We start from the raw sequence: 24594 nt of genomic DNA, 5'->3' as shown, positions 1-24594 counted from the left end.
ACGGTTTTGGCTTATGGTGAGACAGGATCTGGGAAAACATACTCCATGGGAGTGGCTTACACAGCTGACAAAGAGAATGATCCCACTGTCAGAATCATCTCTCCGGCAATAAAGCTTCTCTTCCAAGAAATGAAAGAATGGTCAGAGAGGCAGTCTTCCCTGAAAGTCTCTTATTTGGAGATCTACAGTGATGACATTTTAGATCTCTTGGCACCACTGGAAAGGAAGAAACCTTGAATCAGCATCTGTGAAGATCCCAAGGGAGGCATCAAGGTTGAGGGGCTAACCGAGCACATGGTGAAGTCTGCTGAAGAGATCATCCAGTGCCTGGAGCGGGGGAACAACTGCTGAACGGTGGCTGCCATGGCCATGAAACCCAGTCATCACGCTCTCACACCATCTTCACCATGACCATTGGACAGAAAAGCAAGAGTGATAAGAACACCATTTTGCATTCCAAGCTGCACTTCGTAGACCTTACTGGTTCAGAAAGGCAAAGCAATACAAAAGCAGAAGGTGTTAGACTGCGGGAAGGGATCAGCATCAACAAAACACTCCTCTGCCTGCGGAACGTCATCTGCGCTCTTGGGGAGGAAACGAGGAAGGGCAATTTTGTCCCTTATAGAGACTGCAAGTTAACACGCCTTTTGCAAGATTCCTTGGAAGGCAAAAGCATGTGTGGGCCCAACAGATTTGAACCTCAAATACACTTTGAATACTCTTCGCTATGCTGATAGGGTCAGAAAAATAAAGAACAAGCTGATAGTGAATATGGACTCTTGGGCAGCAGAGATTGCCAGGCTAAAGCAGCGGGTCCAACAGCTGCAGGTCTCACTGCTGCAGGTTTGCGGAGAGACCCTTCCAGTGTCTATTGGTGGTGAGCCCTCAGAAAACTTACAATCTCTGATGGAGAAACCAAGCTATAACGTCACTGAAACAGCAGGCCAGATGACCCAGATACAAGAAATAATTGTGTAAGAAGATAGGAACACCATAAGAGAGGTTTTGAAGGAGAACCAGGAGCTCTGCAAATAGCTCCAAACCCTCAGACAGAGATTAACATCTGTTCAGACTGCCAGTGGCCAGAAGGCCCCTGTACCAGACAGCCTGGAGTCCCCCTATGACGCCAATCAATCTAAGATCACAGATGAGGAAGACTCATCATCTGAGTTGGTGCGGGAGATAATCCTCAGAAAATCTAGTCAAAGGGAAGTTGGGGAAGAACATGTAGATCTGAAGGACCCTGAAGATCCTACTTCAATAATCAGAGAAGAGACTTCTTCCAGAACACCACCTACCAGAGAGTCCCAGGTGTTGGAACAAGAGGTCAGTACCCACAAGAGCACTTCAATTATACATGGGCTAAAGAAGACTGTTAAGAATCTTCTAAGTAGGCGTCAAAAATGAAGCCTGGCCTTTTAATCATTGATTGCTTATTTTATATAAAATTTTATGTATTTTTATAAATATTTTGTTATTGTTATACCTTGTTGAAATAAAAAACATTATTACAAAAAATTATGCTGAACCTTAACTTCTTGGGGCATCCCTGAGTGAGTCAACATCTCTGGACTCATTTTCTCATTTATAAAGTGGAAAGAATGCCAGCTGATGGAAAATATCTACCATTGCACTAAGAAGGTTTGCTCAGTTGCCACATGGGACAACAGTGGTATCAGAAAGTATAGATAACTTCAGGTGCTGACTCTCTGGGGCCATGGGTGCCTGAGCACCAACAAAATTCCCCATGAAGGGGCCAGGCAATTTTAATGCCAGGGCCATGTTTGCTACGTGGCACCCATGGCTCTGGGCACCCATGGTCGCAGGGCCAAGCTAGCACTCCTGTCTCACGTCTAATTCTATGCCATTATGATACTGATGGCGGAAACTGATAGTGAAGTATCATGTCACCTCTACTATTAAATCTATGATTCTTGCCATATGCAAATTCCTAATTGTAGATGCAAAGAGCTCAACTTATTTAAGCACTGTGTATTTGATATCTTTTGATGCTTTTGAATTATGGTGCTGGAGGAGACTCTTGAGAGTCCCATGGACTGCAAGAAGATCAAATGTATCCATTCTTAAGGAAATCAGCCCTGAGTGCTCACTGGAAGGACAGATCGTGAATCTGAGGCTCCAATACTTTGGCCACCTCATGAGAAGAGAAGACTCCCTGGAAAAGACCCTGATGCTGGGAAAGATGGAGGGCACAAGGAGAAGGGGACGACAGAGAACGAGATGGTTGGACAGTGTTCTCGAAGCTACAAACATGAGTCTGACCAAACTGCGGGAGGTAGTGGAAGATAGGAGTGCCTGGCATGCTCTGGTCCATGGGGTCACGAAGAGTCGGACACGACTAAACGACTAAACAACAACATTTGATATCTTTCTGTCCTGCCCTTTATCTAATGAACATTGAGGAGGACCTATCTGCATAAGACCCTATAAGGTTCATTTTATGCAAACTGCTTCGAGATGTATTAATTAATTTTACTAAGTAATGTATACATCTTGCTAAATAAATATATCAAATGAACTTTACTTGACACTAGCCCTCCCACATCCAATGCGAAACTCTAATCACAATAGCGCATTTCTCTTCAGGGTTTTTTTAGCCTCTATAGGGGTTGGCAGCAGCAAATGCATGCAAGCCAACTAGCTGGTCCTGAATACTCACGTGGTGTCCAAACTATATGAAACAAACAATGTCTACTCTACCTCCAGTTTTGAAAGTAATGACAATCTGAAGCACTAATGGCGCTTCTTTTCTGCCCCCACCCGAATATATAACTGCAAGCATTGCTTATACACCAGCATCTTACCCCCTGCTTCCTCCTAGCACCCCTTTTATGGTGTGATTCCTCCCCCCTCCACTTTCATCTCCCAAGCCCCTTGTTTTATTTGCCAGATGTCAGATGCCACCAAAGGCTGGTAGCAAAACTCAAAATATCTGCTTTCAACGAAGGCTTAAAATGCACACATAAACATGGTCAGCACTACAGTTTATGGTGGGTTTTGTTTTTTATTAAATACAAAGATCTAGGCAGCAAAGTAAAATAAAAATAAGGAATTTGACCAGTAAAATAAATGCTTTTGCCAGAATGAGAGAGCCTACAAGGCAAATATTTAATTCATGGGTATGAAATTTTTTTTAACCAAAAAAGGAGTGAAGGACCGAAATACGTATGAACTTCCAGCTATGTGCTTACAAGGAGGGTTTCTTCACATTTAAAACATGTTGAGAGTTGAGATACTCTCTCTTTAGGCGAAAATGTGTACACCCGCACCCACACTATTGTGTGAGAAATTGCAAATGTTTTAAGACAGGCATAGGCAAACTCGACCCTCCAGATGTTTTGGGACTACAACTCCCATGATCCCTAGCTAACAGGACCAGTGGTCAGGGATGATGGGAATGGTAGTCTCAAAACATCTGGAGGGCCGAGTTTGCCTATGCCTGTTTTAAGAGGTCAAACAACAGAGGACCCTGGAGTTTTGTGACTGGAACTTCCAACTTATTTTTTATTTTGCAAAAGCAGGCCCCAGTTTGAACTGGGGCTTCAGCCGGGGGGGGGGACCGTTCATCCCTTGCAATGTGTTTCCAATCTAAATCCCTCCCCTCCCCTTAAAGCTGCTATTTGTTGCAATGTGTCAGAGAAACATACTTATGAGTACAGGCCCATAGCTGTTGGCTCTCATCTAGCTAATAGCAGCTTGGGGCAGAGGGAATTTAAATAGGGGAATCAGCACATAGGCAAAAGGTTAGAACCCCTTGCTCTGCAATGTAGCCCAGAAAGGGAGTGGGAGGCAGAGGAAGAAAGCATGGTTGGTATTTTGTGAAAGGAAAAGAACGTCAGAACTCCTGCATCACGTGCAGTTTGACCTTGTTGCCTCAGTTACAAGGGTTAGAAAGTCATAGTACACGCTGGCTTCCAAAAAAGGGCATCTTCACGTGTTTTCTACATGTACGTGAAGAACAGAGTTATGCATGAAGCAGCTCTAGTGTAATATCATTTGATAGTTTTTGTGAATAACATGAATCTAAAACACAGTCTTTCAGAAACTCAGCAACTTCCCCCACCCCACCCTGCATCTTTTAATGAATGCGCTTCAAAGAGTGCTGGATCAGGAAATACCAACGCTCATAGGTAGAAGAAACTATGTGGGTGGTTTGGGATTGATGCACCCATGCCTCTGGGGGAACAGATGTTGCCACTGATTCACTTTGCAAGCATGCAAGCTGAAGTCTACATCTGTGACAACTTACACAGAGCCAGTAAGAAACTGAGCAACTGCAAAATAAGACACAAAAGAAAAAGTCTGTCAAAATTCAAAAGGCAAGATATAGTTCAAAGCCTGAGGGAAAAAAACATTTGATGTTCTGGAGTTCAAAAACAAGAATAAGAGATTGGCAAGAAGGTGTAAAATAATTGCTAATGAAGTCTATAAATCAGAGTCTTGGTTATTAGAGTTTAGCAACTTGCCTTTTCACATATAGTGTGCAGTGGGAAAAGTACCTATCCCACAAGAAGGTCTTCCCTAGCTGTAGCCAGTCACTAAATTGCAAAAGGGATAGCAGCATGGACTTACCTATATCATGTGCAATGCATAGAAAATCAAAAGATTATCTTCTGTATATGGTGAATATTCTTTCTTTCTTTTTCTTAGCAACACCCCCCCCCCAAGAAAAAGCCCTACGTCCTGGGATAAAACATATCCAAGCACTGAAACAATTGCTCAGAATAGTATGGTTTGTTGTGTTGATAGAAGTGAACACTAAGCAAAATTCAGTCATCAGATTATTCTCAGTATAGCACTGTCATAAGTTTGTGGGGTACCTGGATTCCCCTTCTAATTCTGATCCCCCCTTCTAATTCTGGGGTACCAGACATTGTTAAAATGTAAGCCATGTTTTCTTTAAAAAAAGCTAGACTGGCCTCCTGATGAAGTAATTGCCTGGAGATAATGTAGTGTTTGCTTGAAATGAATCCGTTTCTTTGTTGTGAGCTGCTTTGAGCATTGATTTTTGTGTGTGGAAAAGTGGGGTACATATTAAGTGAATGGATGAATAAGATTTGTGGCAAACAGAACAGGCAAGAAACATGTGATTGTCAGGAGGAGTTGATGCATAAAAAAAGCCAGTCACTTCATCCTGATGGATATGTATCAATGCAACAGAACATGCAGTGGCTCCCTTAAGTTACTTCAGGGTGCTATTTTGGATAAGTGTAGCCTGTTATGTTTTTTGCCAGCTGTGATACTATTATTACATCGCATTACAGCAGCTGTCCCCAGCCCTGTTCCAATTCAGTCAATCAATCAGTTTATTATTTGTACCCTGTTCATAGAACACTTACAGTAACTTCACAACAGAGTATATAAAAAAACAAACACAATAAAAACATTATAAAAATTAAACTAAAAGCAGTCATCTCAAACATTGAACCGAGCAGCAACAAACTTGAACATTAGGTATTATCTGATGACACTGTATCACCATTGTCACCCCAAAGTTTCCAAAATACCAATAAAGGTTGCCAAAAGAATATCATGTAGTGCGAAGAGGCATACCCAGCCAGTTATACCATTTTAGGTGTTATAATTCCTGCACCAATTTGTTCTTCAGAGTCTGGGCAGGATGTCTCAATAAATGGCAAACCACACTAGTTTGGGCCCAAGGGAGATGAAAGTTTGCTGACCTCCTCCTTTCTTGCCAGGAACCTGTGCTCCGAGGACCCAATAAGAGGAAGGGAAGAAGGTCCTTCAACATTACAGGAGAAAATATGTGTGGAAGAAAAGATCTAGCTGATTTATTGAAGGACATTGTTGATACTACAGTATTGCAACTCACAGCAACACCTCTCTAGCCCTTTGCTCCATGATGGATAATATCTGCACTTCTCTGTCTCTCACTCCATTTCTGACCTTTCCTTCTCCCCTCTCTTATTTTGGAACAGCTACCCATGTCTCTGCAGGCCAATCTATTTACATTTTGGTCTCTATCTGAAGCTCAAGTAGGCCTATCAGTCACCATCTCTTAAGTCAGTGTTTCCCAACCGGTGTTCCGCGGCACACGAGTGTGCCGTGAGACGTTGCCTCGTGTGCCGCGAGATGCCTGGAGGGAGGCGGGCGAGTCGGGCGGCGAGAGGCGGGGCGGCGGCGGCGAGGAGAGGCCGCGCCTCCTGCTGCTGCCTGGCGCTCCTCCTCGCAGCCGGCAGCGCTGCCTGGGCGCCTCCGCGCGACTCTGCCTCGCTGGGTTTGGTCTCCCAGCAGAGACGGGTCACACGCGCCCCTCCCTCCCTCCCTCAGCCTGCGCGGAGGGAGAGCCAGAGAGAGGCATCGCTCCTGCGCGGCGGGAGAGGGAGCAGCCGGAGCGATGCCCCAAACGAACGCATGGGACCGGAGGGGAAATCCTCTCCGAGGCGGATTGAGCGCAGCTGAGAGAAGCCTTTCGAGGAGCTGCCGTGTCCCCTGGAAACCCCCTTCCCAGCTCTGCCTCAGCCGCCGCCGCCTCAGTTGCCGCCGTCCCTCAGTCCCTCGCTCTGCTGCCTCCTCCCACCCCCAAAGCTTGGAGGTTCCCCAGCAAGGGGGAGGGAAAAAACTTTCACTTTTGTGCGTCCCTCCCGGCGTGACGCTGCGCGCTGACGTCACGGGGCGGGGCTTTAATGGTGGTGTGCCGCGAGATTTTTTTTCAGTAAACAGGTGTGCCGTTGCCCAAAAACGTTTGGGAAACACTGTCTTAAGTATCACCAGCCCTCCGCAGTGTCTCCAAAATACTTGCACATTGCTTCGTCTCATTTGGACATTTTGTCCACGCCAAACCCTCTCTATGGATTCAACCAGGCAATTGCCTATCTCATTTGAACCCTGTTTATATCAGCCTTTCTATTTCTGTGATAAACCTTATAATCCAAGTTCCTAGGGTGCCCAAATTACTGCTGCAATGCACTGCAACTTGAACACATATTCTTTCTGTACAGATGGGTAGTAATTGACACATATAGACTAGAGCCCCTAGTTCTACACAGTTTAGGTCCAGATGGCATGGTAACTGCTAAAAGAGAAGAAGAAGAAGCTTCAAATCTTCTCTTTACAGCTATGCTAAAGGAGCATAGGGGAGGAGGAACATAAGACTTGAGGCTCACTGCAGCTTGCTCTCGTAACACTAAACCATGCTTCAGCATTACATCTAGACACATCCACTGCTAAGTATACTTAATCCACTGAAATTAGAAGTCTTAAAAAATTACTTTTTTATCACAACCTTCAATCCAAGGAGCTCAAGGTAGTAGACATGGTTTTCACAACCATCCATTTTATCCTCACAACAGCCCCAGGCAATCTAGCTAGGTTTGGACTAAGGTTTGTGTACCCAGACTTGTCAATTTATTTGCTCTCACAGCAAGCCATGGCCAGCCAATCTTATGGGCCAGGCTGGACTACATATAGATCTTGCCCAGGACTGTGCAATGATTCCATGGTAAAAACATGCTATTCCTTATAGGCCACATTGGTTTTTAATAATAAAATAATAGAAATGATAGCAACTTTTAGTTCCCACAAAACAAATAGCTTCTAGACAAATGCAGTCTGAAAATGTTTTTGCCCCTTCTCATTTCAGTTATTCTTTTTAAAATTAATTTCTGTGCAGAGAATTATGCTGGTGTATTTGAAGAATAATTGAGCTTCAGTGCTCCTGATTTCTAACAATTTCTTGCTGTTATTGTTCATATGCAGCCTTCTTACTTCTTTGTATTGTTCTCTTTTTAAAAAATAAATATACTGAAGTATCACACTGCAATCTCCAGGATTACATCTGGCTTTTCTGAAAACAATTGCACTTTGTTTTATGGTCTCATTCCTCTCTTTTGTTTATTTTCATACTTTACCACTGTCTTTTAAAATGTCAAAATGCAAATATGAGTGAGGAAAAAAGACAGTTAAATTATATCCACATGGACACTAACAAGCTGCTTCTAAAGTCTTAAACAGTTGTTTAACCACAATACAAAACATATGAAAAATAAGCCTAGCTTGCATTCACTTTGATGATTCAGACTCCAGTCCTCAAAGTTCTCTGCCTGGGCAAGTCTCATTCACTTCAAGAATAATACTGGCAATATTTTTTGACAACTAGGCTTCTCCTTTATGGAGAGGAGATTTTACAGTAGAAAGTTTAGAAAAATATTTGTGCTTTTTATCCATATCCTATTTTAAATCCCCTGAAATCTCCTTCTACCCTATCTAAGAAAAAATTTCAGAACAAATCACAGCATGTGTAGATTGCCCCTAAAAATAGTGTTATCGTTTTGTCCCAAAAGCCAAAGGAACAACTTTTTTTTAATGGAGGACAGAGTCTGAAGGAGCTGACTGAGCCAGCCTTCCCCAACCTGGAGTCCTCCAGATACTTTGGAATACAACTTCCATAATCTCTGGCCATTGGCCATGCTGTCTGAAGGTGATGAGATTCGTAGCCCAACAACATCTGGAAGACACCTGGCTAGGGAAGGCGGCAAAGCCTAGCAGGAAGAGCTGCCAGAACTCTCCATTCTGCTGAAATAGTAAATGCAAGTGCAAAGCCATTTTTCATGTGGATATAAATGCAGCTCGATTCTGGGCATATGTACATAGAATTCAATTGCATTCATGCCTACCTGAAGGATTTCCATTGAGCTTATTTCTAAATTCTGTTGAGTTCATGGAACTTACTCTAGTAAGAATGCAAAGGGCTGCAACCCTTTCATGTTAAAAACAAAACACCTTTCTATGCTTGTAAAAAAACTAGTATGACAAGGAGATGTTTTACATGAGCAAGGAAGTTATTTTGCTTTTGTTTGTTTTTTGCAGGGCAGCATACAACATGATTCCCATATCTAGATGAAGTGGTGCACAATTCCAGGAGAGCTGAACTATACAATTTGTCTGAATGTGTTGCTATCATCTGAGAGCCAGTGGCGTGTAATGGGTAGAGTGTCAGACTAGGACCTGGGAGACCAGGGGTCATAGCCGTGCTTGGCCATGAGGTTCACTGAGTGATCTTGGGCTAGTCACTCAGCCTAAACTACCTCACAGAGTTGTTGTGGGGATTAGCTGAGGAGAAGGAGAACCATTTACGCCAATTTATGCTCCTTAGAGAAAAAGATATAAATGCAATCAATAAATAAAATCACGGAGATGGGCAAAATCCTTGAAGCTAGAGAACTAACATTTCATTGGAGTGATGGTAAAGCCATAGTTATCCTGCCTTCCAGATGAAGGCTAAGAAGGTTGTGACCTGACATCTGGGTACCACTACGCTCCTTATGCTTTCTATCCACTGTCTGCCCTGTAGCAGAGCAGAAAGCAGGAGTTTCCTGGAAACTAAGGTGCAGAGGTTCAAGTTGAATAAAATGAGCACTGGCATCCCCAGGGCCCAACATATTGCTCAGAAGATAATGAGACAATAAAAACTAATTACCTTTTGGAGGGATGTAGTAGGCTTCCTTGTATGTCCATATGAGCACGCCTACATGTATGTCCCTGGGTGCCCATGAGCATGCTTAGAGTCCCTGACACATACACAAAGGCCCACTGATTTCCCCAGAAGTGTCAAAAACCTGGTGCTAAATCTACAAGTCGGTGAGCTTAGTATTTATTGTGAAATGTGAATACCTCTACTGAGCCATATGAAGTTATTCTGGAGTGTGGAAAACCACTGCTTCACTCCGAAGGATATTTATGTCTCGGAATGCACATTTTCAACCCTGAGCTAACAGTTGTAGGGCTGTTTGCAGAAAAGGGCACAAGGATTTATTTTATGATAAGGTTGTATGGCTTGGGGTTTTTTGCTCAACATTTGCAACTTTGCAAGCTTTACCCCCAGGTTTCATTTACAGGATCAAATACCACAGGTGTTAAGGGAATAGTACTGGTATTATTTCAGGAGGGAGGGAAGGCTGCTCAAGTAAGCACTTTCACAGCATTATTGCAGGAATTTAATATCTTAAGCTGGGCAGACAGGAGTTAAATAGCACCAAAAGGTTAATAATACTAATTGCAACCTATTGGTCAGATAACCAGCAATCTTTTATGCCATGCACATTGTGTTGCTCACAAACATGGAACATGGATGCGACTTGTAGTTTAACAACATCTAGAGAGCCCAAACCTCCCCATGCCTGCTCTTCTGTTCCAGAATACATAGCTAAAAGAAGGAGTCCTTCCCTTCTTTTCTGCTGAAAAACAGAGGAAAAGCAAAAGGCTTCCCTGCATCTTGGGGAAAACTTTACATAAAGGTCCCTACCAGTATGGTATCTACAGGACAGAGGGTTATATTCGACAAAACACTCAGTGGTGCTTTGCATGAGCAGAACAACTTCTCCTTGGATAACTGGACTTTCCCCCATTCTCCCCTCCCCCCCACCCATGTGCAGCCTAAATCTGTTCTGGTGGTTTTTCCATGCCTCTGGATCAGATTTGGGACACGGTGAGGGTGAGAAGGGTGGAAAGCCCCATTGAGCAACTGGAAGTCATTTGACTTGTGCATGTGTTTGGTCGAATACTACCCAGAAGGTAGGTTGAAGGAATCCCTCGCCACTCAATGCAGGACAAGCCCAAGACATTTTGGCATCTGAGGCAAACCACAAAATGGCATGTGCCCCCCAACAGGGAAGAAGGGGGTCAGTAAACATCTACATCAGGAACAAGGAGGGGGAATCAAATCAACCTTACCCAATGGCTGAAGTGTGAATCGAAGGCAGTTGTGGGGCCCACTCTGAATCATGCTGGACCAGTGCAGAGCTCAGGAGACCCCAGAGGGCACTCCTCACAATTTCCTCCCCTGAAGTAGGAGACCAGAGCCCCCTATTCACCGAGAGACCACTATGGAGGCAACATTGCACAGTGGTCTCTTGGTAAATTTTGTTGTTAGGTTGTCTTAGTCGTTTTCGACTCTCCGTGACCCCATGAACCAGAGCATGCCTTGGAAACTCTCACTTTCTTCTCAAAGCTTTTCCTTTTTTATGTCCATGAAGTTTTCTTGGCAAAATACTGGAGTGGTTTGCCAGTTCCTTCTCCAGGTGCATCACATTTAGTCTAAACTCTCAGCTATGACCTGTCTGTCTTGGGTGGCCCTCCACAGCATAGCTCATAGCTTCTCTGAGTTATTCAAGCCCCTTCGCCACGACAAGGTAGTGATCCATGAAGGGGCTCTTGGCAAATAGAAGGCACTAAATGTCTTCTCCCACCTCTAGGGCATCGGGGAGGTGGCAAATTCAGCCTCTGAGGAGTGTTCCACAGTTGTCGCTCCAACCACAGCAGCAGCAAGCAGTGGGTGATGAATTCCTCGGAGACTGGATCTGCTGCCCCTGTGGATCCTGCTGCCCAAAGCGTTTACCTCACTTTGCCTCATGGGTGACCCAGCTGTGCCCCAATGCATGCTAGAAACCCCAATTTTCTCACATGCACACCATACATTTAAAGCATTCCTTATCACTTTACAAGTCATGGTCCCTGTCATCGTCCGTCCCCCCGAATCCTGGGAATTGCAGTTTGTTAAGGTTACTGACCTCACATATCTACAATTCCTAGCACCCTTAACAAACTACAACTCCCAAGATTCTCCATAGCTGTTAATGTGACATAACCAAGTTTTAACTGCATGGTATGGGTATAGGCAGGGGTGTTTTTCGCCTCTTTTCTTGCCAGCCCCATAGCTGTTTATGGTTCAAATCCAATTGCTGAGTGGCCAAGGGTGTGTTCACATTAACTATGCACTCTGGTTGATGCATAGGGTACCAACCATCTTGAGAATATTTATTATAGCAAATATGTCATCATACATGTGAGGGTTTATATATGGAACAGTCATGGACATTTCAGTTCCAAACACTTCAGAAATAGACTGAAAATGGGTTTACATAGAAAAGTGTTAGGCAACCTTCATTTTGGCAAGTTAAGACAAGCACTCATTCACGCCACATGCATTTCTTTAATTCTCCATTTTACTAATTCCTATAAGACCATCTTTGAATTAAAATAATGTCGAGAGACTGCAACTAATGTTCATTAAATCCAGAAAACTTTCTGAACGGGTCTTTCAAAACAGATGGTTTGTTTTAGTTTCATAAAAACCCTGCTGTCTAATCTTGTGACACAATCTATGGTTTATGCATAAAAGGGATTTGGCTCTTACACATATGGGGTGAGGGAGGGAAGGAAACACAGAAACGGTATATAGTTTAACTGTCTCTTCTCCTAAAACATGCAAAGGAAAATATAATTTAGATGGCACTGTAAATTACACCCAGTTTGTTATTGTTTTTCTCCAGCTGAAACAATTTACCATCTGTCACACATCAGCAGATAAATATTTTTCTGTGCATATATATATATATATATATATATATATATATATATATATATATGCTTATTAGCATAAATCCTGCGGGGGGACGGGGCCCTTTAATTCTTAACATGTTTCGACAACTGTCCCTTTACTGTATCAAAAAGAAACATTTCTTAACTCTATTTACTTTAAATTGTCTGTTTATTTCTTTTTCATTTGTCTGTTCTATCTAGCAAGTTCAAAATGCTAAATTTAGGCTGCAGTCTTATACAGATTAATTGGAGAATAAGATCCATTAAATTCAGGGTTATATTCCAACTTAATCCAGAAAATGTTGCGAAAGATGGAAGAACGAGAGACTAGAGTAAAATTTATGTCATACAGCATAGAGATTCTGTATCCATAGATCAGGACATGGAATCCTATAGGCCTCCATATGTAACTCGACTACAACTCCCATCATCCCTGAACTTGAGCCATGTTGGCTGGGGCTTATGGGAAATGTGAAGAACTGAAACTAAAAAAACCAAACTTTTGTTTAAACTGTCCTTTTATATATGCTTGAGTTTGGGAGGCAGGAAAGGGACTTTTAAACATCTGGACCAAACAATTAGCATTAAAAATGCAAGCTACAGTTTTGAATAGACAGCAATGGATAATAAGATTAAAGTAGTGTATATGCATGACTGGGAAGCAATTTAGCTTTAAGTATTTAGTAACTGTCTTCTATACAATGGTGTCTCGCAAGACGAAATTAATTCGTTCCGCAAGTCTTTTCGTCTTGCGAGTTTTTCGTCTTGCGAAGCACGGTTTCCCATAGGAATGCATTAAAAATCAATTAATGCGTTCCTATGGAAACCGCCTTCAGACCAGGTCCGGGGACAGTCTGTCCCCCGACCTCTTCTGAAGGCTGGCGGGGGGCAAAAGTCTTTGCTCCCCCCTGCCTGCCTTACCGAGAGAGCGGAAAAGGCAGCGCTGCCTTCCCGCTCTCCCGGAAAGGCAGGCAGGGGGGACAAAGACTTTTGTCCCCCGCCCGCCTTCGGAAGAGGTCCAGGACCTCTTCCGAAGGCGGGCGGGGGGCAAAAGTCTTTGTCCCCCCTGCCTGCCTAACCGGGGGCTTTTAAATCGCCCCGGGACTGTCCGGGGCGATTTAAAAGCCCCCGGACGGCTTTTGAAGGCAGGCGGGGGGGAGCAAAGACTTTTGCCCCCGGCGGGGGGCCAAAGTCTTTGCTCCCCCCTGCCTGCCTTTCCGGGAGAGCGGAAAAGGCAGCGCTGCCTTCCCACTCTCCCGGGAAGGCAGGCAGGGGGGACAAAGACTTTTGTCCCCGCCCGCCTTCGGAAGAGGTCCAGGACCTCTTCTGAAGGCGGGCGGGGGGCAAAAGTCTTTGTCCCCCCTGCCTGCCTAACCGGGGGCTTTTAAATCGCCCCGGGACTGTCCGGGGCGATTTAAAAGCCCCCGGACGGCTTTTGAAGGCAGGCGGGGGGGAGCAAAGTCTTTGCTCCCCCCCGCCTGCCTTCAAAAGCCGTCCGGGATAGCGGGAAGCGCTTCCCTGCTATCCCGGACCGCTTTTAAAATGCTGGCGGTGGGGAGCAAAGCCTTTCGCCCCCGCCGGCCTTCCTGGACCTCTTCTGAAGTCCGGAGGGGGGGAAAGGCTTTGCTCCCCACCGCCAGCATTTAAAAGGCGGGTGGGGGGCAAAAGTCTTTGTCCCCCCTGCCTGCCTAACCGGGGGCTTTTAAATTGCCCCGAGGACCTCTTCTGAAGGCTGGCGGGGGGCAAAAGTCTTTGCTCCCCCCCCCCCGCCTGCCTTCAAAAGCCGTCCGGGGGCTTTTAAATCGGAAGAGGACTTCTTCTGAAGGCTAGCGGGGGGCAAAAGTCTTTGCTCCCCCCCGCCTGCCTTCAAAAGCCGTCCGGGGGCTTTTAAATCGCCCCGGACAGTCCCGGGGCGATTTAAAAGCCCCCGGTTAGGCAGGCAGGGGGGACAAAGACTTTTGCCCCCCGCCCGCCTTTGGAAGAGGTCCTGGACCTCTTCTGAAGGCTGGCGGGGGGCAAAAGTCTTTGCTCCCCCGCCTGCCTTCAAAAGCCATCCGGGATAGCGGGAAGCGCTTCCCTGCTATCCCGGACCGCTTTTAAAATGCTGGCGGTGGGGAGCAAAGCCTTTCGCCCCCGCCGGCCTTCCTGGACCTCTTCTGAAGTCCAGAGGGGGGGGAAAGGCTTTGCTCCCCACCGCCAGCATTTAAAAGAGGTCCCCGGAGATTTCCCTATGGGCTTTCGTCTTGCGAAGCAAGCCCATAGGGAAAATCGTCTAGCGAAGCGTCGCAAAAACCGAAAAACCCTTTCGTCTTGCGGGTTTTTCGTCTTGCGAGGCATTCGTCTTGCGGGGCACCACTGTATTTTGCTGGATTCAGTAAATAGCCCCAGGAGCCAGTATGGGTTTGCAAGGTGTGGCAGCAGTGTTGTTTATTATTATTTATTAAATTTGTATACAACCCTTCATCCAAAGATCCAAGGGTGATTTACAAACAACCAGTGTTGCTGCAGATTACTGGGAGGGAGAAGGTGAAGCAGCAGTGAGGTCAGCACAGTGCAAACTTGTTCACAGGAGGTCTAGATTGGCTCTACTGCTGCATTTGCTTCTTGCAGCTCCCCCTCCCTCCCAGTAAGCCACAACAATGCCAGTGACAAAAGATCAGGTAATTGCTGCCCCTGCCCCACTTACTGATGCTGCCTATAGCTGTGCCCGTAAGGAGAGTTCATAGCCACACACCCAAAGAGAAATAAAAAATGCAGACAACTGTGTTGATCCATTATAAGCACAAATGTACACAATAGTACCAGCTACTTAATATCAACATGGCTGCAATCCTATGCATTGTGCCCTGAGGAGTAAGATCCATTGACACTATGCTGTAGCAATTTGTTGAAGCAAATTTCAACTTCCAGCCCAGTCAGCTGCCAGTACATGGAATTGGTGTCAGGGAGTGGCATCTCACGTATTGCCTCATGCAACAAAAAGGCTTGGGCGCCAACCTGAAAGAAATATTTCCCTTCATCTGTATTATGCTACTGCGAATCAGTTCTGCTGAGTGGCTCAAAAAGAAAGTCTAGAGATGTAATTCACCTCCAGCATAGACTGATCCTACAGTAAGCCTGCAACTTACACAGGGGTTACGTTCTGGGGATTGCACACTTAAAGCCAAAATCGCGAATAGTCATAACATATTGGGTGCAATAGTGGGTGGGATTCCCAATGTCTTCTTTCCCTTCTTTCCCACCTCCTTTCTATTTTTTATTTCGCCATGCACATAAAGCTGAATGTGCACAAGTTAAATGTGTGTAAGTTGTAGCCTTACTATATACAGTACATGCTAACCACTGATGTCCAGCCAAGAGTGATCTTATCTTCAAAGGGGGCAGGACATTTGGAGGCATGCATGCCATGCAGGCTCCAACATGCAAATCTTATCTCATTTTTATTTACCTACTTCAGTCATTTTCATGACAACTATGTATCCCAATCCAAAAGGCTGCATTTAAAACTCAGGTTTGATCCACTGTATAGATGGACATGATCCACCAACTTGCTGCACTGAGCTGAGCTCTGGCCTGTTGCAAGCAGTTGATATCTGACAAAACTAGGCAAAGCTTGGGTATTGCCCAACAGTTGTGTTATAGCCAGAATTGCTTAATTGACTGGAGCATTTGCTGTAGCTCTGTATCAAGAAATGCAATCCCACTGCACCCCCATTTCTCCCATGACCTAGTGCAGCTATGGCCAGGAGATGCTGCTACTGTTCTGATTAATTGCAGTAACATTGGGGGTTATTGCAAGGCCAATGGGTCATACCCTGGGCTGGTTCACATGGCACTGTAAGCCAGACTATAGTTCAGTGTGGTCTCACAAATGTGGTGCCTCCTGGAGAGATTAAAGCCACTTTGCTCCTCCCTGGGCCTTTTTACTGTCATGTCATGCTAATATAAAGTTTGTCTTAGCGCAGCTGCAAGGTGCTCTCTTGAAGTGTGTACATTTGGGCAATCTCATTTTGTCTTACCACGTCATACAAACCAGGTCATAATCTCCTAACTCAGTAGTGCTTGGAGTTTGCTGAGTCTTGGCTCCCCATATATATATAGATATATTGATATATATATTTGTCCAGTAGCACCTTAGAGACCAAGTTTGTTCTTGGTATGAGCTTTTGTGTGCATACACACTTCTTCAGATACACTGAAACAGAAGTCACCAGACCTTTGTATATAGTGAGACGGTGGGGAAGGGTATTACTCAGAGGGGAGGTGGGAATGGGTGTGGTAAACCTGTTGAGGACTGTTAATGACTGCAATTGGTCTTACAGGAAAAAGCAAGGGATGAGATGGCCAAAACTAGCTTTATCATGTATAATGAGATAAGAATCCAGTGTCTCTATTCAGATCAGGTCTCTCCATGGTTTTAAATGAAACAAGGTTGTGTTTCACACTCCAAGACCTTAAACTACTGCAAGCTTGCTGACCTTAAAATATACTCTCCCATTTCCAAATACTTCTTGTTTTAGGGTTATAGCTTATTGGAATGTTGGGGGGGCTGCCTTTGAAAATGAGGTCACTTTGCAGAGAACTTAATACTCTTATTCTGATTCATTTGCACTGGTTACCTATTAGCTTCAGACCAAATGTGATGTGCTAAATACCTGAGAGAACACTTCCTTCTACATCCTTATCCTAATGGACTTATGTCTGTTGGGAAGGCTCAGCTATGTTTCACAGAACATTAGTGACAGCATAGAAGATGTTCCTGGCAGGCTGATGTAATCATAAAATGATATATTCCAAGCATATTTAGCAATTTCATTTTGCTGCTGGGCTGTGTTTTGTTGTTATGTCATATGTTTTAATTATGGCTGTTTTATTTGGACTGGTTTATAGAGATGTTTTATTTTGCATGCCACTTTGGGAGCTGCTTGTAGCAGAGATTTCTGGCCTAGAAATGTCACAGTAACAACAACAACAAAAGCACTTTAAAGAACAAGTAAAAATATGGAGAGACACATTGGTCCACTTTAGTATAAGAGAAACAACGTGTTAATTTTGCTTTTTGTTTCACGTGGAATAGTTCTATGTCTACTGAATTGTGGGAAATGTTAAATAACAGTACAATGGGCTGCAGTAGACACTTTTTGTAACATGATAGCTTTCTGATCACTCATTTATCTGCTAATAGTAAGCCACACACACAGAACGCTATAATTTTCTCTCCTTTTGAAAAAATTATCTGACAGAGAAAATATGCTAACATTCCTTTGAGAGCCTGTATGTGATGTTTGTTCTTGAACTCTTTTCAACTTCAGAATAAAGTGTCTCACATACAAGAAAACCCACACAATGCAGTGCACTGTACTTGCCCTCTAAGGATTGACTGTGGCCAGTTGATTATTCTGTATTGCCATACATTACAACAACTGAAGCTATTTCTTATACTTTTGACCTCTTGTACAAAGTTAAATGTGTTTTTATCAATATATCCAGGAGAATAATATATCACAAAAAACTTATTTTACATGCATTTAGACAAAGTCACAAAAGATATTTAAATTTATTATATGTTTGTGTAGATTTGATGCATTAGGGTTGAGATGCCCACAAAACAGTATATCAAGAATAGGCAGATGAAATAACAAAGTATTCCTAAAAGTAGCCATATTAGCCCACTAGAAAAAAATTGCCCCAAACCCAGAAGGGTAATTTGCTTATTAAGACCCGCTAAAATATCATGACTTTTTATAACATAATTTTTATCAAGAATAACATGAAACACTAATGGGTATCAGTTACCAGGTACAAAGCAAAATTCAATCAGGACACGTATAGTGAAGGAAAGAATAGCAGCAAGTTGAATAACCCAGCCAAGAAGATGTATGAGTCACATGGGGTCTAGGTTCCTCTGTGAGAGATTTAATTAATTTAATTATTTTAATTAATAAATTAAGTCAGTATAAACTATTTTTTTCCTTTGCATCTCTCTACATAACTGTGTATATTTATCAGAGAAAGCCAAGTAATATCACAAAGTTATGAGATGATTCTATTATGCCCAGATTTGTTCCCTTTCCTCTACTTTTTTGTTTAATACATGAGGTATAGAAATTCTTCCAACAAGAAAAGTTATTGGGAACTCAAAAGTTTGCTAACTGCTTTATAAATATTTTATACAGCAACCCTCAGTCAGGAAGTTTTCAATGTTTGATGTTTCATTATATTTTTTATTTCTGTTGAAAGCCACCCAAAGTGGCTGGGGCAACCCAATCAGATAGGCAGGGTATAATTATTAATTATTATTACTATAGCTATCATCCTTATTTCCTTATCTGAATTCTTATTAACTAATGACACACCACAGATACTTTGTACTTTCTATAACTCCCTTTTATAGCTAGGTTTTTATATATTTTGCCCCCGTTTAAACTAGAAATTATAGCTGTGATTTTCTCTTCCCAATCATTATGGCCATTGGTGTAAAAGCTAACAGTTAATATCTAGGGAGGTTCGTTGCACTCCCTGCCTCCCCAATTTCTCATAAGAAAGTACCGTAATAATCATATGGGACTATCATGTGAAGATTTCAAATCTACTATATATCAGTCAGCAAAGTTATATATCCTTAAGATAAAAAAACAAAGAATATAAAAGGCAAGGCATAGTCTGTGTTGGTTTTGGAATGTTATATAAAGTTTAAGCTCATTCATTGGGTTGTGATTGCATTACCACATTTGAAATGGCACTGATAGGAAATCACAAACAGAGCCTCATTTACACAGCTGGCCACAGCAGTAATAAAGTCATTGTTTTCCTTTCTACACATGACAATACAATGAGCTATTGGTAATTCCAATTTTGCGTGACATAGTTCCCCAAGAATGAGTGACAGGGATCCATGAAGCAGTACTGTAAAGTGAACTACTCAGATTTAAGACAAGAGTCACATTGAAGTTCAGAATATCTGGATTTAAATTAAAGGTATAGGTAAAGGGACCCCTGACCATTAGGTCCAGTCGTGACCAACTCTGGGGTTGTGGTGCTCATCTTGCTTTATTGGCCAAGGGAGCCGGCGTACAGCTTCCGGGTCATGTGGCCAGCATGACTAAGCCACTTCTGGCAAACCAAAGCAGCGCACAGAAACACCATTTACCTTCCCGCCAGAGTGGTACCTATTTATCTACTTGCACTTTGATGTGCTTTCAAACTGCTAGGTTGGCAGGAGCAGGGACCAAGCAAACGGGAGCTCACCCCGCCGCAAGGATTCGAACCACCGACCTTCTGATCGACAAGCACCAGTTTAGTTCAACTAAATCCAAGTAGTCCAACTTGCTTGTGGACCAGGCTGCTTGTGTCTTTGTGGGATGAAACAGATTTAGGCTGTTGATTCATCTGCTTAGTTTTGTTTTGCACAGTTATGTCATTTGGTCATTTGGTTTTAATTAAAAAGATTCCTTAGTGAGACTTTTATTAAATTTAATGGTTATTTGTTCCCAAGTCTATACATTAAGTTTCCAGACTGAATGTGTCTTGAACTCTAAGATACAATTCTATGCTGGGTGAAACAAAGAATGCAGTGCTGAACTTCAAAGTGGTCAGCAGTTTGGACTGGTGGTGGCAGAGGCTTTCACTCACGTTGTATTCCACTGCTTCATATTTCTGTAGGAATTTTTCTCTAGACTGTGGAACCTGTTTGTTATCTATTCTACATGGCTAAGTACTGGGGAGATAAATTCAGGTAGGTAGCTGTGTTGATCTGATGCAGTCGAAATAAATAAAATAAATAAATAAAAATAGTCCAGTAGCACCTTAGAGACCAACTAAGTTTGTTCTGGTTATAAGCTTTCATGTGCATGCACACTTCTTCAGATACACTGAAAAAGATGTCACCAGACCCTTATATATAGTGGGAGGGTGGGGTGGGGTTTTTCTCAGAAGGGTAGTAAGAGATGGGTGATTGACTAAATGGGTATGGTAAACCTGTTGACGACTGTTAACGACTGCAATTACTCCTACAGGAAAAAGCAAGGAATAGTATGCAGATGACCAAAAATAGCTTTAGCATATGTAATCTCCCAGTACCCTTAGCTTTTTCTTGCTGCTGCATCACACTCATGTTAAGCTTTTAGTATACCCTCAATCCTTTTCACATGTACTATTGACAAACCAGGTGTCCCCCATCTTATAATTGATTCTTCTTGCTTAACTTTAGAACCTTATGTTTGTTCCTATTGAAATTCAATTTTGTTTAGTTTGGCCCCAATTCTCCCATCTGTTAAGGGCATCTTGAATTCCAATTTTGTCTTCTGCAGATTAGCTACCTCTCCCAGTTTGGTGTCATCTGAAAATCTGATGGACACTCCATCAATTCCTTCATCCAAATCATTTATAAAGACACTGAACAACAATGCGCCCAGCAACCCACTTGTCACTTTTTTCCAGCATGGCAAGGAAGCACCCTTTGAGTTCAGTCAGTCAACCAACTACAAATCCACCTAAGAGTTACCTTGTCCAGACCAATTTTACCAGCTTCTCTGTAAGAATATAATGGTGCAGTTTGTCAAAAGCCTCACTAAAATCAAGATACATAATGTCTGCAGCATTTACATGTATAAATATTACTTGGGGATTTAAAATTGCCAGATGATAATATTATCCTACACCACATACCAACTATATGTGGTTTGATAGCGGGTCAACATAAATGGACAGTTTGCACGCTTACCCCTGCAAAAAGACTGATATTGATACATCAATACCCTGGCCCCCTTTGAACAATGGATAGAAGATATGACTACTCTTGCAACATACCAGTGGATTGCTTTAAGTTGTAGGTTGTGTATGGACAAATATAATGATATTTAGAGTGTATTTACCGTATATAAAGCATAATGACCTGTTGATAATTTTATACTCATTAGAATAATCATGCTACCTATAAACCCACATATTGTATTGTACCAGTTTCAAGCACTTTATTTTGTTTTGAATTCTCTCCACCTTTTCCAGTTTATTTTTCTCCTGAAAACTTCCATATATATATAAAATATACAGTGGTACCTCAGGTTACATACATTTCAGGTTACATACGCTTCAGGTTACAGACTCCGCTAACCCAGAAATAATACCTTGAGTTAAGAACTTTGCTTCAGGATAAGAACAGAAATTGTGTGGCAGCAGCACAGCAGCAGCAGGAGGCCCCATTAGCTAAAGTGGTCTTCAGGTTAAGAACGGACCTCCTGAACAAATTAAGTATGTAACCAGAGGTACCACTGTATATGAATTCTCTAAGATTATAGTCAGAAACTCTGAGATTACACCCGCAAGCTCCTTTACTACCCTTGGGTGCAGGCCTTGGAGTTTAGAATTAATTTAAAGTAGCTAGGTGTTCCCTTACTATCTGTTTTCCTACCTGGGGTTGTAGCTCCCACCTTGCATCACTTATTCTGCTATCACCAAGTTGGGCACTGCTTCCTTTTGGGTTGAGACAAGAGGCAAAGTAGGTGTTGAGCAGTTCCTCCTTCTGTCACTCAGTAGCATTTCTGTCTTCTCCACAAAGAGGGCTTACTACTTGCTTGTCCTCTTCTTGCTTCAAACATTGCTGAAGAAACCTTTTCATATTGTTACCTCCACACACTGCTGCCTCTGTTCCGCTCAGTAGAGAGTCACCTACCACAAACACATGTCTCTTCCTCCTCTGGGGAGTGGCAGAAATTGTTCTGTACACTGTACCATCCACTGCCAAGTCAGAGTTTGAGGTTTAGTTTACAACTACTGTCCGTACTCCTTTTGCTCCACCACCCTTCCCCATCACTGTTCCAGCACAGCCCACTGCTCTAGCAGGAAATTCCTCACCTTGCGGAGATGCGCTGAGGGGAGAGGGTGGCGCTGTGGTCTAAACTGCTGACCCTCTTGGGCTTGCTGATCAGAAGGTTGGCGGTTCAAATCCCCTCGATGGGGTGATGGGGTGAGCTCCCGTTGATCTGTCCCAGCTTCTGCCAACCTAGCAGTTTGAAAGCAACACCAGTGCAAGTAGATAAATAGTTACCACTGCGGCTGGAAGGTAAACAGTGTTTCCGTGCACTGTGGCTTCCGTCACGGTGTTCAGTTGTGCCAGAAGTGGTTTAGTCATGCTGGCCACATGACCCAGAAAGCTGCCTGTGAACAAACACTGGCTCCCTCAGCCTGAAGTGAGATGAGTGCAGCAACCCCATAGTCACCTTTGACTGAACTTAACCATCCAGGGGTCCATCACTTTTTTAAAAAAACCTCTACTCACCCATGGGCTGCCCTGTCCTTGCCTAATGAAACTACCAGAAACAGATTTTCAGAAATAACCAACAGTTTGTATTCTGAAGTGTATCCAACGTAGCAGGTGGGGATAGCTGGTGTCTTATAGTCAACCCTGTGCTGGAATGAACACTGCTTGTATTATACAAATAAAAGCAAATAAATCCTTAATTGGTTGTGGTTAGCTGTGGTAGGTACTGCATGCATCATTATGAGGGGAGCACACATGCACACAGGCACGAGTTTTCCTTAGGTGAAGAGGCCTTATAAGGATGCCCCGCCCTTTAAGGAATAGCCCCTTAAACCACAAATCATCTGTGCAACCCGACTGAGTGGGAAATCTCTGGTGTGCGTGGAGCACGGCAGGCTTCTCCACACTTAGGAGCAGCTCCTTCCCTGCCAAAAGAAGCCGACAACAGCGACTGACACAACCGCCGCTCTTTGGGATTTCCCGGTCTTTGATCTGCCCGGGCCGCCTCTGCTGAGGCGCCTGATAAATGAAGCTCTTTGATGAGTCCCGACATTTCCCCCCTCAGCCCGGGCCATCTGACTCGCTTGGTACCCATGACTGAGGGGAAGGGCAGAGGCGGGGACCGCGCCCTGGGCGGGAACGGCGCAATCCTCCCCCTCCGCATATCTCCCAGCCCTTTGTAGTCTCCTTTCAAGTCGAGGGTGTCCGATTTCGGGATCCGGAGGCGAGCAGCGCCCCTCCCCGACCCCTCCTCCTCCTCCTCTGCCCGCTGGAAGGGGAAATATGAAGGGGAGTTTCTGCAGCAGCGGCAGCAGCAGCTCAGTGAGGAGGAGAATAAGCCGCGGAGGAGAAGCCGGTAGGGAAACAGGGACGACCAGAGAGGTTGCAGAGGGCAGGGAAGGCGCCTGAGGAGCCCCAGACGACTCTCTGCGCGCGCCCAGAGTCCTTCGGGGCGCCCGGCATGGGGCGCACCGCCTTGTATTGAAAGCCCTCCGCGCAGGAGGGGGAGCGCGTGGAGTTCAGCCTCGGGCAGAAGCCGCCGCCGCGCGAGGAGCTGGGACTTGGCTGCCTCCTCCTTCTGCTCGTGCCGCTGGCCCCGAAGAGGGAGCGGGGATTCTGATTCCGCCAGGTGGGTGCCCAGAAGAGGCTCTCCAGCCCGCCCCTTCATCTTCTTCCCGCACAAGGATTTTGTGTGCGTGTGTGGCGGGGGATTATTGGCATTGCAAGGGAGGCACAAAGCTTCCCGGAGAAGAAAGTGTTGAGGGAGAGGAAGAAAGCGCCGGAGGATAAAAGGAAGAAAGAGGCGGAAGGAAAAGTGAGAGGCTTGGACGGGGGAAGCCGCTGGAGAGCTGGAAATGTCCTGTCTCTGCTGCAGCCTGGTGAGATACCTGTTCCTAGCCCTGCTCTTGCATGGTGAGTACTGCAGATAAACGCATTTGCAATGTTTCTGTTATATCTGCGAGAAATGTTTATTGCTTTTACTCTCTTAGGCAACTTTAAAAACTTGGGAAGTTTTTGACGTTTTATTTTGTTTTTATATTTTGCTGGAAGCTGCCCAGAGTGGCTGGGGGAAACCCAGTCAGATGGGTGGGATATAAATAATGAATTTATTAGTTGTTATTGTTATTTAGGCGGATCTTTCTTCGAAGTGGCAACCTGAATATTTTATTGTAGTAATGAGCAGCCTCACACGCTGGTAGTGCTGCACTTGTGGATAATAATTATTATTCTTTATGTATGGTTTCCCCTTTCTCGTGTCACTTTAGGCTAAGGGCTATCTGCAGTGAAAAGCTGTATTTTACCTGTTTTAGTTTTAGATATAAATGTTGCCACAAACATCAGTGCTTGGAAGCAAGAGCTCTCGGTTCTCCAGAAAAGCTAACTAGTTGGAATAGGCAAAAATTGTGTGGTGTGTTTTCTAGAGTCAGAAAGTGCCCCTTCCACATGTAGAAATGTATTGTATATTACTTGTAGTC

The 24594-nt window shown here is 44.0% G+C and overlaps 1 protein-coding gene and 1 long non-coding RNA gene across 2 annotated transcripts in view; one reads left to right on the top strand and one right to left on the bottom strand.

Annotated features, from left to right (window-relative positions):
• Window positions 1-22873, bottom strand: part of LOC309373702 — a 151140-nt gene extending 128267 nt beyond the window's left edge. The window contains exon 1 of the long non-coding RNA XR_014170134.1: window positions 21770-22873. This is a non-coding gene — a long non-coding RNA (uncharacterized lncRNA). The remainder of the gene's footprint in view (window positions 1-21769) is intronic.
• Window positions 22874-23116: 243 nt separating this feature from the next.
• APCDD1 (APC down-regulated 1) overlaps window positions 23117-24594 on the top strand; it is a 38163-nt gene continuing 36685 nt past the window's right edge. Inside the window, exon 1 of the mRNA XM_081918108.1 lies at window positions 23117-24031. Coding sequence (XP_081774234.1) covers window positions 23974-24031 — 58 coding nt within the window. The 5' untranslated portion in view covers window positions 23117-23973. The remainder of the gene's footprint in view (window positions 24032-24594) is intronic.

Source organism: Podarcis melisellensis, assembly GCF_964234715.1.
Source record: "Podarcis melisellensis genome assembly, chromosome: 7".
Classification (NCBI taxonomy): Eukaryota; Metazoa; Chordata; class Lepidosauria; order Squamata; family Lacertidae; genus Podarcis; species Podarcis melisellensis.
This window is presented reverse-complemented; position numbering and strand designations above follow the sequence as displayed.